At 40.6% G+C, this 12,872-nt stretch overlaps 1 protein-coding gene across 6 annotated transcripts in view; it reads right to left on the reverse strand.

The window, feature by feature from the left end:
* Window positions 1-11,880, reverse strand: part of LOC115577311 (collagen alpha-1(XXVIII) chain-like) — a 35,973-nt gene extending 24,093 nt beyond the window's left edge. The window contains exons 1-9 of one of the 6 annotated variants that reach the window (XM_030410316.1): window positions 11,738-11,880; window positions 11,322-11,484; window positions 11,101-11,185; window positions 10,813-10,935; window positions 10,518-10,628; window positions 10,294-10,374; window positions 10,043-10,189; window positions 3,143-3,303; window positions 965-1,539 (exon numbers count right to left, since the gene is read on the reverse strand). In XM_030410316.1, coding sequence (XP_030266176.1) covers window positions 965-1,539; window positions 3,143-3,303; window positions 10,043-10,122 — 816 coding nt within the window. In that variant the 5' untranslated portion in view covers window positions 10,123-10,189; window positions 10,294-10,374; window positions 10,518-10,628; ... (2 more) ...; window positions 11,322-11,484; window positions 11,738-11,880. Of the gene's footprint in view, window positions 1-964; window positions 1,540-3,142; window positions 3,304-3,444; window positions 3,721-10,042; window positions 10,190-10,293; window positions 10,375-10,517; window positions 10,936-11,100; window positions 11,186-11,317; window positions 11,485-11,737 lie in introns of those variants that run through there. The other 5 variants (XM_030410320.1, XM_030410317.1, XM_030410319.1 and 2 more) reach the window with 5 other exon arrangements.
* Window positions 11,881-12,872: the final 992 nt, after the last annotated feature.

A 12,872-nucleotide genomic window follows, 5' to 3' on the forward strand; every position in this document is an offset into this window, starting at 1 on the left:
TGAACAGCGCCATGAGATGAAAGTCTGCTTGTGGACTGGCTGCTGCTGGTAGGCTGTCAGCTCCAATGCTCTTGCAGGGTTTCTATAAAGTTTTACCTTATCATATTTGGATGTGTACCACCTGTGTCAACAGTGAGCCTGGGTTTGAAGTGGTGCTTGAGGAGCTGGTTGAATGATGTAGCGTGCATGCAGGTTCTTGCTGGGTTCCTGCTCATACTGCACCCGATTTTCCCACAAATAGTTTTTAATGCGGAGCACATGTTAGAGCCAAGAGCCTGGTTGTGTCTGCTGGATGTTGCTGCGCAGCACATGTTCTAATTATATGAGTGGAAAGTTATCGTCTTTCAGTTTAGGAAGTAACCCCAATCACTGTGGTCATAGACAATTTGAAATAAAGACAAACTTTGTGTTAGTTAAGTGCCAAAACATGCAAGGTCAAAGGAAAATTTCAAAGAGGCATTTTTGAGAGTGGACGTCAGAGTGTATTTGTTTCCCAGTGATGATTAAGGTGATGATAGCAGATTTGTTACCATGGCAGCAGGTAGCAGGTGTACATCAGGGATGCAGTAATTCAAGAAATCATTGCAGTGGGAAGTATGAAAGACAGCACAGGGAAAGTGCTTATCAGATGCATGGGAAGTAAAAAAAGCTAACATTTAAGCCTTTCAGCAAAAGTCTATATGTATAATGGATTTTTTATTCATCCACCTGCCATAAATAACCCTCACCAAGAATCAAACAACCGATTTCAGAAAATGTAAGTTTCAAAGAAATGCAGGAATTTCAGAGCTAGCAAAGTTATTATAGGCAAGTCTGACAAGTGGCTAAATGAGACTACAGAAGTTGTTGGCACATTAAACACCATCTTAAAGAACATCAGCAATCTCAAGTTATTGGTTGCACCAAGACTGCCATTTTACCACCAAATCCTAAAAAAAGGTAAAGCAAATAATAGTTTACTCACAATCTCCTTGATGACTTTGTCCACAATGCCCCTATCCTGCAGGTTGTGAAGGTAACGCGAGGCTGGGGAGCTAGCAATTAGCCGCAGCTGAGCTATATTGGCGGCCACGTTGGCCTCAGGTGTGATGCCTATGGTGAAGAAGCGGACGCCCTGGTTCTTGGCATCAGCTACAGCCGAAAAGATGTCCGGGTTCCTGGGGTGAGAGATGCCGTCGAAGAGCAGAACGGCGACCTTGATGCTGCTTGGAGCCGACTCCTCCAGGTAAATACGGGTGAGGTTGGTGATGGCATAGGTGGTGTAGGTTCCATGGCCGATATAGACGATGGGGGCGATACGGGCCTTGAATTCGTCAGGGCCCCGCCACTGTTTGAAGGTCTGCTCGACGATGACGTGGCTGCTGTACTGAAGGAGGGCAGCGCGGGAGCTGAGCCCCCGGCCGGTCTGCAGACGGAGACCCTGCAGCTGGTCTATCACATCCAAGGCAAAGCGCTTCTCCTGGGCATGGTTGTCCTTAGCGCTCTCTGAGCTGTCGATCAGGAAGGCCAACTCCAGACTGCAGTCCTCATCAATAAGTGCTGAGGAGAAAGAAATGTTAGACAATTATTAACCAAGAATGACAGCAATACTTTTTGGGAAATACGCTTAGTCATTTTCTTGCTGAGAGTTCAATGAAAACCCTCATATCTGTACGCTATGCATCCGTGTCTCCCAGAAATTAGGAGGAAACTTAGGCAGGGAATGTCTAATGTCAATTAATTTTATTCAAACAGTAAAAATGTTCACTGCCAACGCATTTTACCCATTTCCTGCCAAAATGTCCAAGAGGCCAATAAATTAGAACTTCTGGGAAGTCATTTTTAGGCGACGGGGTTGAAATGTGAAGCTAAGTTCAGCATAAAGACTGGAAACAGAGAGAAACAGCTACCCTGGCTTTGTCCAAAAGTAGCAAAGGCCGCTGACAACTTCTAAATTAACACCTGCAGGAAGTTATAAGTTATGATGATTTCTTTATTGAGTGCTTACCCTAGTGCTATGTTCCTGGAGACTTGTCATCACCGTGAGGCAACCAGAAGAGACTCCAGGAAGCATTTTGAGTAGCAAAAAAATAGATAGGAATCTTGATCTTGGATTATCAATGCAATTGAAGGTGCAATACGTTAGAATTGTAGTTGAACAGACATCTGTGTATTGCGTTAAAAAGATATCCCCTTAAATTTGCATGCTCACCAGCTAGCCTTGGCCTATCCCATTCCAAAGCTCCTGTGCTAGTGGTGTAAATGCTAACACTCGCCCAACGCTCCGAGTTCCCAGGTGGGACCATTAGCTGCTCAGCTAATTGCACTAAATCACCAATGGCGGCTATTTGGAGATATGCTGTACCCTATTTGTTTTGAGGATGAATTTGACCGATGGCCAATTCTTACATATTGCACCTTTAAATAGATTGTGATATTATTTTTTGTTCGCTCACCCCCACCAATGACCTAACAAACTACTATATTTTCCCTGTTATTTTCTGTTGCCAAGTTGGCTGTCAAGATCTTTTTTTGTATCATTTATTACTTTCAATTCCAGCCCAATATAAAGACCCAACAGATCACAGCCAAATGGATTCCTCTAGATTTATCTATGAAGCTTTCAGAGGGGGTAAAGGTGATTTACTGACTGTTTGGGTTCTATAGGCTTATGCCTTTTTAAGACAAGTGTGATAAGTTCATGAACGTGACATATAATTTTGAAGAGGAAATAAAAGTAACTCAACTCTCCGCGCCAACCTTCAGCCATGGAAGGAGGTCACAGATCTAATATGGGCTGAGGATAATTCACATTAATCTTCGCGGAAATATGTCACAGAGAGAATGTGCCTGGGGAAACAGGATTCTGAGCGAATAAAACATTTGGGTAACAGAGCACTGAACGGTCACATAGGAGATGGATGGCTCGGGGAGACCTAAGAGATATGATCAATCCAAGTGGATTGCATCCTCCAGCAATGTCCTTGTTGAGGATCGTGTTCTATTTTTTTCACCTGTGGCAGCGCCTTTTTTTTTCTGGTGATGTAAAAAAAATGAAACATGTGCCACCTGCACAAACTCCACACCACTTTTCAAAGTAAGAGCATCAGTGGAACAAACAGCCCTGAGACAAATTCTAAAAAGGAGAAAACTTTAGACTTACCATTGCCATTTCTCGGTATGGTATTGGATGCGAATTGGTTGACCTTCCTTTTGGGGGTCACCACCACCTCTTCTTCATAGTCTTCTTCATAGTCCTGTGCACAAAGACCCTGAATTCCCCACAGTAGCAGGAGCCAGTGCAGTGAGGTGACCATGATTTCCCTGAGAGATAAAAACAAGACAGAGACGGATAAAAAAAGACACAGACACGTCCTCACATTTTAATATCTTCAACACACTCAGAGAACAAGCTTCAGCAAGCATGCATGTGTGAGAGTCAGCCATCAAACATGCATAACTCACAATGTTGCTGACTTAGGTCTCCAATGTGTTCAGCTCTACAAAGCTCTCCTGGCAGTGAAGAAATTCAGAAAAAGTGCAAAAAGGGAAAAGGAGAAATTCTTCATTCAGAGTCAGTTTGGTTCCATTTCCTGAGCATCAAATTGAGTGTCCTCTTCTGACGAATCTTATTTGAGAGTCTGCAGGTCAAGTAGGCACCTTATAGTGACAGCAGCAGCAGCAGCAGCAGCAGCAGTGCGTTGCCAAAAGTTTAGAGTGTATTCTGGCTCTCATGAGACTCAATTCAAGCCATTCTGAGCTCGCAGTAAATGAAGAGAAGTCCAGCCCTTTTTCAACTGCACTCCCATTTTGGGGAGAGTGTGGGAGGGGTGGCTGGGAGCAATGAGTGCATTTCCCCCCTTTTATTAGATAGAGTGTCATTTTTACTTTGTTAGCCATGCTATTAAAACGGGAACAGAATGGAAAGCCCCTAAAAGAGTAATTGCTATTTGTCTTTTTCACTCCCTTGGAGGTATTTCTTGAAATTCATAATCACACAATGAGGAAATCTGACAGGAGTTATAAGGCTGATTCTAAAAAAAGAACAAACACACTTTTGACAAAAGAAATAACACAATCTTCCTCTTCTATCCAAAAAGTTGTATTCAAGAAGCAGGAAAACACACAAAAATCCTCCCTCAATAGAATACGTTCAGGAGTTCTGGTGTGACAGCCTTATTCTTCTGATATCTGAAGACAATTTAACACAGTGGCCAGATCGTGTCATTAATACACAGGGGCCCATTAGGACTTTATCCCATAGTCCTACATTGCTAACAAGGCAGCTGTAAAATAGGGGATACATTTATTTATTTCTTTAATCCATGGGAATGACCAGACTTACGGTGGCTCATGTCAGTAAATATAAGCTAACTGTAGATAGTGTTGCTGACCGCTAATGTTACACTTCACAGTAAAAGGTCTAATAGAATCTACTAATCTTTTCTTATTAACGTGTAAATATACAAGTCTTACATAATTTCAAGTTGATTCAATTTAAAATTTCAAGTTTTTTATTTTCAGATCACTTCAGAACAGCACGAGTTCTTATAATTTAAATTCTTTTGTCTTGGAGTGATAAGCTTAATGAATAAACTGTACGGAGATCAGTCCACTGATCAAAGAAACATGACCAGATTACATACACACATCCCTGCATGCATTAAGTGAAAACTCTTTTTTTTCATAATTTGAAGAAAACATGTGACAGAACCTTGTTGTGTGTCTTCAGTAGGCTACATTTTGAGATAATATATCATGAGGTTAACTAGATATTTTTGCTAGACTGAACTGTAGAACTCTGCTGTGAGTGAATTGCTTGATGTTGCTGAAGTTAGATAAAGAATTAAAGTACAACTGACCTAAATAAAGTCTAGATTACTTGAGGCGCTTCTTTGTTTTAAATCACTACAGAATTACCTCAACTTGTCTTCTCAAATTCAGTCAGCATAAAATGTTAAGGCAGTCTGGACACTAACTGCTTTAAGTTAAAACAACAAGTTGGTTTTTACAGCGTATATTTAAGCATTTATTATCAATATTGCAATTGTAACTTGGGGCTACAGTGGTGAAGGTTAAATAGTTACCAGAGTTGCATGATCAATTTCTGATTCTCAGTCATTTCATCCATTGCTGTTAGAGAAATATCTATCATGGCTGCTGAATTCAAGTCAGTTCTATTTATGTTTTCTTTATTTGTGCCTCCAGGTGCCTCGCCCTCGGAGCGATCCGGAAAGCTGGAAAAAAAAGTCTGGATGGGTGAATTAATACCTTAAGGCGACACACCTTGCAAGCGCAGTTTTCCGTGATTCACCTGTGAAAGCACCCAGAGCAGCCATTTGTCAGTCTATCTCCTGGCGTGATTTACTGTAAACAGAGATTTCCAGCAGCCAGAGAGAAGTTAATTTGTATTAGAGGTATTGCCACTGAAGCCGTCGCTTTATTCCTGTTGACCAGATATGTTCAAATAATGGGTGCGAAGTCTCTGCATGTTAACATGAGAAGTCTCTTTTCTGGCAGAGGTCTCTTCAGATGTGAAAAAGCAATAACAGAACACTTCTTTCTCAGAGTCAGTCCGGTTTTTATCAAAACCTGGTGCATGTCCTTTTCGGCACCAAAGAAAAGTCTCCTAACTCTTTAATCTTATTATAATTCCTATGTAGTCCCGGATCAGAGGAGTCTTTACATCCCATGAGACGGCCTGCAACCATAAAAGCTGGAGCTGGACTCACATAACTCTGCGACGGTGGATGACGGCGTGTGTTTTTATTGCCTACTGTACTCCTGAAAGCAAGGAAAGGTGGGCTGTCACTCAAGAATGCTCCCCTCTGAAAGATGGACCTCCTTAAATCTGGTGCAGCTCCCGTTCCTTAGTGTGGAGAGCTGATTAAGCAAAGTGAGGATTTATGGGAATTATTTGTGTCGCTGTAATATTATGTGTGTTTGGATGTACTTCGCAGTAAAAAATACGAAGCTGTCCCTTCAGATGTCTGACTTTACAGTTTCTAAAAGGCTGTTCCACGTGAATGAGTCTGACTTTTATAGCTTAGACACCTGTTTTGTTGCCTATTACATGATTTATGGCAAAACTAGGACACATCAGAGCGCTAAATTTCAATATGAAATGACTTACAACACAGTGTTTCTAGTCACGGTACGCTAAAGTAGGGCAGCTGAGAATCCACAAGAATTTGGTTTTTAAAGTTAACTTTGCATTTTTCTTATTTCCTTCACGACAAGCCTGCATTTAAATTGTGCATTAACTTTACTGAAAGGTTTTTCAAAAGAAGACCCCAGAGTGTCTCCAAACGACACAGCAATTAGGTGACATTAATTCGGCGAGTACGTGGGAATGAATGAATAAAGATGTTTCGCTGCTCTGAGCAGATGCAGAAACCAATAAAGGGCATCAATAAAAAAGCAGGACACGGCATTTTCTATGACATGCCACACAATTTCATTTAATGAGCAAATGGTTACCTTGGAAAAAGGTGTGTGGCATGAATGAAAACAAGAGCGAGTCTTTCTTTTATGGCACGGCGGAAGCCCCCCACTTAGCTCTTTGATATTCCCTTCCCCTCCAGGTATCTCTCCTGTGACATTTGGCTTAACCACTGTTTTTACAAGATAATGCATGTTCCTCCAACGTATAGTTACAGAACCGCAGAGAACACGACTGACATCAGTGCGAGTGTTGATTGTTTGGCGGATGAACGCCGGGTCATGTTGAAGATCAGAGAAACTGAACAGATCTGCCTGAACTAAAAGGAGAGCTGACAGCTTCGCCTCCGACTGAAAATAATCCTTAGTGTTAGCTGTCATGGCCCTACCAGAGGAAGGTGTTGCTGGAAGCACAAGCACTCGCAAAGGAGAAGTTGTCAAATCACAGACGAAATGCGTAACTAACATTCAAACATGCATTTTGTTGTTGTTTAACAGCTCTGTAAGGCCGTACGAAGCACAGTGCTTTCAGCTAACGTTAACGTCAGCATGCAACTGCACTAACAATGATCCTATTAGCATGCTGGTGTTGAGCAGATCTTATGTTTACCATGTTCAGTAAAGTCTCTTGGCACTGTAACATTTACTATTTAGCTGTAAACACCAACTCCAGCTGAAGATAAGGGAAATGTTTTCAGGTATTTGGTCATAAACCAAATTATTGGGAATATGCTAATTTTAACCTGATTATGGCACTAGATGAAAAGTCAAAACTAAAGTTAATAGCTGACAATCCATCCTGAGGGGAGCATGAATGGCTGTACCAAATCTCAAGGCAATGGTTGTGGGAAATGTTTAACTTTAAACCAACAATGTCAACCTTAATGCTAATGTTAACATGCAAACGTGTGAATGCCAACATGCTGATGTTTAGCAGGATTAATGTTATCATGGTCTTTGGGTGTGTCTGAAATCACTAATCCACATATTAACTATATGGCACACAATCTTTACCATCTGCCATTTTATCTGAGAGTCTTGTGAGGAATCTGAATTTAAAGATTACAAGAGCCCGAAAAGTCTCATTTTACGTCTCACTATGGAGTAGACTAATGAATGTCTTCAATGTGGAGAGTAAATAATAAAGTTAGATTAGCACTTGCTTATAAACACTAAAGACAACACAAGTACAGCTAAGGATGATGGCAGTGTTATAGGTTTACAGGAATTTTGTCATAAACTCTGGACACATACAAATGTTAACCTGATGACGGCACCGGAACCAAAGTTATTACAATTCATCCTGAGGGGAACATGTACGTCTGGACCAGAATTCATGGCAATCCATCCAATAATAATCCATCTCTCATGCCAACTTCATGGTGGTGCTAGGGTAAAAGTCAAAGGATCACTGAAGTCAAAAGGATTCATCTCTCAGGACCATGAAGGTGCAACATTTCATGGCAGTCCTTCCAGTAACTGGAGATTATTCAGCCTGGACCGAAGTGTTGAACAGACTGACGGATCAACTTTGCTACATTGCCTACAGCCATGCCGCTAGCAAGGCTAAACAGACCAGAACCAAAGAGAAAAGCCCTTTCCTTCCCCCTGCTTAATATTTGTTTCATATAAGCTGCTATCTGTTTCAATCGACCACCGTGACTACCCTTTTTTCCTTTGAGGCTTTTGATCAACAAAAGTAGAAAACCCTTTCCTCAGAAGTACCGTACGGAACATATCTGTGGAAGGTCAAACATCGCCTGATGTCAAATTGCCCAAGAATGATGAAGGGAAGGCCTTCAAAAACCTGACAATACACAGGTGCAGCCTTTCTTTGGAATCAAAAACATTTGCAAGTGACTGAATAAAGGTTATTGTTGTGCAGTCAAATACAAAGCAGGTTCCACAGAATTTTTTAAATGACAGCTGAGGCGGACATGTTTAAAACAGTTGGCCAACCACATTGGCATCTGCTGCGATGGATCCTACTGAGGAACATGTCCATTCCTGCATCACCTGGCCCCGCACACTACGGTGAACTCACTCAGCTGTGATCACTGTAGCCACAGTAACTGCAACACAAGCTCATTTGTTAGTTGCTTTTTTTGGGAAAACGCTGCAAAGTGATCTCAATATTGCACCCCTCAACTTTTGCGGCAACGTGTTTCACAAGACACCTTTCTAAATAGATTTAGTTTGGTTTAAAATAGATTTGACATTTGCGGTGCTGACAATCCGCGCCGACTCGTGCACGTACCTGTAACAATCCAACAATGCAAACCACAAAATCCTGGCAACACAAAGTAATCTCAGTCATCGCTCATCAGGGTTTACTTTGGGGCATGAATTGGATGTTTTATTCAAATCCAGGTATGTGCTGTGTTTTTACAGACAGATACAGACTAGTAGAGGTGTAGTTGTGCCTGCAGAGAGTCTGCGGGTCAGAGCAGGGACGCCAAACCTTGTTCATTCAGTTGCAGTAACATCCAAAACATCAAGTAGGTGTGTCGGAATACTGTGTAAAGAATGTAAAATGTCTTTACAATGTTTAATGAACTCATGCACAACCAAGAGGACCAAAGCATTGCATGTGCTGGAATGTAGAGACAACAGACATTTTTACCATAGAGAAGATTTTGCATAATGCTTTAAACTGAAGTTGAGACAAAGAGATGATTTCAAGCCCTCTCAAATGAAAACACATACACATATTCATGCACACACCTGCACTACACCATCCTCCAAGCATCTCTTTTGGTGCAGCAGCGCTCTCTAGTGTAAATATGGCAGAATCACTTCTCACCCTACAGTGCATACCTCATACTGATATTGTAGACAGTATGCACTTCATATTCATTTTCATAGTTTTTTTTATATTTAATATACAACAAATCAGTTAACTTTTACCTATTTCACGTCACATTTCAATTTATTATAGCAGGAAAGGCAGATGTAAACGTACTGCAGGGAACATTTAACTTGTTATGAAACTGTCTCAAGTTAACACTGATGCCTCTATATGACCCACATAAGCAAACAAGACCATCAATGAGAAGACTGGCAATCCCTGTATGATTATTTGTTATTCTTTAAGGTGCAATATGTAAGAAATAGCCTAATTTCTGTCGAGTTTGAAGGAAATGTTTTATAAATGAGTTAACAAGGCACCTAAGCTCATCTTATTTTGCTAAAAGAGAGAAGCTTGAATTCATTAAAAAGGTGTATGGCTGTCTTGTTCTGTTTAATAAGGAAATTAATTACAAGAATATTTAATCTCTTGAACTTTTGTCCATTTAATTTATGCATGGTAGAAATGTGGGAGATGGAGTGTGATCGACTGGCTCGACCACAAAGTTGTCATTTGTCAAATCTGAGGCTTCCTCACTTGACTCACTGACGTCCATCTGCATACGAAAAAACACACCAACAGGGTAATTTTTACTATTTTTGTCTTGACGTCTTCAATAAAATGTCTCCCTTTGAACTGATGAGATTTACAAACAGAACACACACTCACTGTTACATTGATGACCCAGAAACTTGCAAGTACACTGATCAAATTATAAACGATCGCTTACTAACAAAGCACAACCTACAGGACTCACATCTCACACACACTTACTTCAGGTAGTCTTTAGTGATGAATGGATGAGTGAAGACTTTGCAGGGAGTGATCCTCTCGTCTCCATCAGTTTTCAGCATCGCCGTCAGGAGCTTGATACACTGCTCTCTCTCTCTTCGGCCTCAGCTCTGTTATTTTCCTCCAGTTCTAGGAAACAACGGTCAAATCCACTATCAGTCAAGTCATCCTCACAATCAATGTAGAAAAGACAATCAATCATAGAGACGATGAAAGTTACTTCACACTTAACCCTTTTTCACATCATACAGAGATTTGAAGTCGCAGCCCTTGTTGACTCTCTCAAAGTTTTCACCACGATATTCCACAGGTGTCTACGAGAGGGTTCAAAGTGTTTGTATGAATGTGCCTCTATAAAATCAATCTGAATGATTAACTGTTATATTCTATTATATGTTATATTCTGATAAAAGGCTATATAATGTCTGTAAAGGACAGAGAAGGTTCATTGTGGTACCTTGAGCTGCCAGCTGTCGGACTTAGACCTGTTGAAGTAACTAGCTGTCCTTCGACCGTTATTAGGAAAATGGTCTGCTGGCTGAACCCGGAGTTCAGCGATGCTTAGCAGCTGGAGATTAAACACAGCTTAACACCAAATTATGCAAGAGGAAGCAAAATATTTTTCCCAGTACGGCAAAGTAACGACCGCCTATATCTGAATGGCCAGTCCTCGAGCACTAATTAGAAAAAGACCACAAGCACAAGGGAAGAAATGAAAGTAATTGATAAATTGAATACAGTAGATGACTTACAAATTCATAACCAGATACTCCTTAGAACGGCAGGTTGCCGCAGATCATCATCAACACGACCCAGCCCAGCGACCACATATCAATGGCCTCAGAAAAGTGAAAGCCAAAATTATTTCTGAAGACCTGAATGTGGAAGAGAAACATTACACAGTTTAAACTGTCATATTTTGGAACATGAGCACATGGAAAGAACATGTTACAGGGAGGAAGCTGACAGCTGCTTCTTCATGGTAAAAATGGTGAACTAATCCCTATCTCCTGTATTAAAATAAAAATAATCCACTTTACCTTCAAAAGAATGGTTGCAGACACAAGCCCCAGGTGGCTTCTGATGTGTAAATGTAAAACCACAAATTCAAATGGTGAAGAATGACTAGAAAGAAATATGATTCTGATTAGGGCTCTTGTGTGTCCAAGTTACATGCCTGGTCAATATACTGTACAAGCACAAATGCTTGGGGGAGGTTGTCAGAAAAAAGCAACTGTCATGTTCTACTTTGGATACCTACTAATGTGCAATTATTTAAGCTTGAATATCTTCTACTGTATGCCATCTTTTCTGAGAACATCTGCTCCTTGACCTGTTGCACTCCCAAATCCACAACCTCTGCCTCCTTTTTGCTCTGGCCTGTCTTTTTCATAAGAGTCAACAATGCTGTTATCCTGAAAGCTCTGACATGCAAAACATCATAACATCATGAGTCCAATACAATATTCACATTAGTCTGTGAATGTTTGCCATACCTATCGGTAACTATAGCAAGCTGCTGCTAGCTAACCAGCAATGAGCAGTGAGTTACAACATCAAAATACATTTTCAAAATAATGTCTGAATGCTAACGAAGCTAGCTTGACAGCTATCAGTACTAGCAACGGCTATGTTGGTTGTTTATGTTCAATATGATAACATTAGGTGTTTACATACAGGTGAAGACATGAGGTAGGTACTTATATTTATAAGTTGTGATGACAGCGATACACAGGTACACTCTTCGCTCGTGAGCACTCGGACTACGTCGACGGTTTTCGGCAGTTGTCTGACAGCGCGCGTTCTTGGTTTGGGGGGAGTGGCTGACCGCAGGGGGCGGGGTTTACTGGTGTGATGCTTTTTTCAATGTTACCAAAACAAAAACAAAACTTTGTCTTATTAAACTTCTGTAGCATGAAGGAACTCTGCAGAATCATCTTCTTTTCATTCACATGAATGCAATTCTGGCATTGTATCCTTGTCTAATCAAGACAGCGAGATTGGTTAATTTGACTGTGATAAATGTTCTGTTTGCTAGTGTACATGTTTGTGGGTGTGTGTGTAGTGTAATATATATCACAAGTCTTAACAACACACTGTAATAATACCATATTACAAGTCAAGGTATGTGTGAGTATAGAGAAAGATTATCTGTAAACTTCTAAAAGCTTAAGTAAGTAATAAGTACCTCTTTTTTGGGTGTTTTATCATTTTATATATTGCACTGTTGGATTACTATTATCGGTGCATTAAAGTAAATGCACTTTTATAATGTTGTAGTTGGTTAAACTGGAGCTATTTTTAACTATGTTATATTTCAGCTGAGTGATTTAACTCTTAATAAGGCATCAAATAAAGTAGAAAGTAGAATATGTTGAGATAAACTTGTTCAGATAATGTCCTATAGTTTAGTTAAAGTTCTGTAAACACAGATGGAGTCCTCAAGGTTTCAGTCAGTCCATGCAACTAACAACTGTGGGCATTTTTGCACTTTGTCTGGAGAAATAGGACACTCTCTTCAGCCAAACAGGTCCCACATATGAACAACAAATGTCAGGGGTGCAGCAGAAAACTTTCCTCCCTTGACATGGGACATTGTGTACAAACTGGATGTTAGGACACTATGATGCTTAAACCATATACTACGATGAAGTTGTACATTAATAAGAGACTTACTGAAATGATGAATAAATGATATAGTTTGTAACCTTTTCTCTGGACTGTCATTCAGCTGTCACATTTACTGTCAAACAGGCCCACTCTGGAGGGCAGAATGTCAGCTGGACGTGCTTAACATTTACGCATGCTCAGT

This window comes from Sparus aurata, chromosome 24, assembly GCF_900880675.1.
Source record: "Sparus aurata chromosome 24, fSpaAur1.1, whole genome shotgun sequence".
In the NCBI taxonomy this organism is placed as follows: domain Eukaryota; kingdom Metazoa; phylum Chordata; class Actinopteri; order Spariformes; family Sparidae; genus Sparus; species Sparus aurata.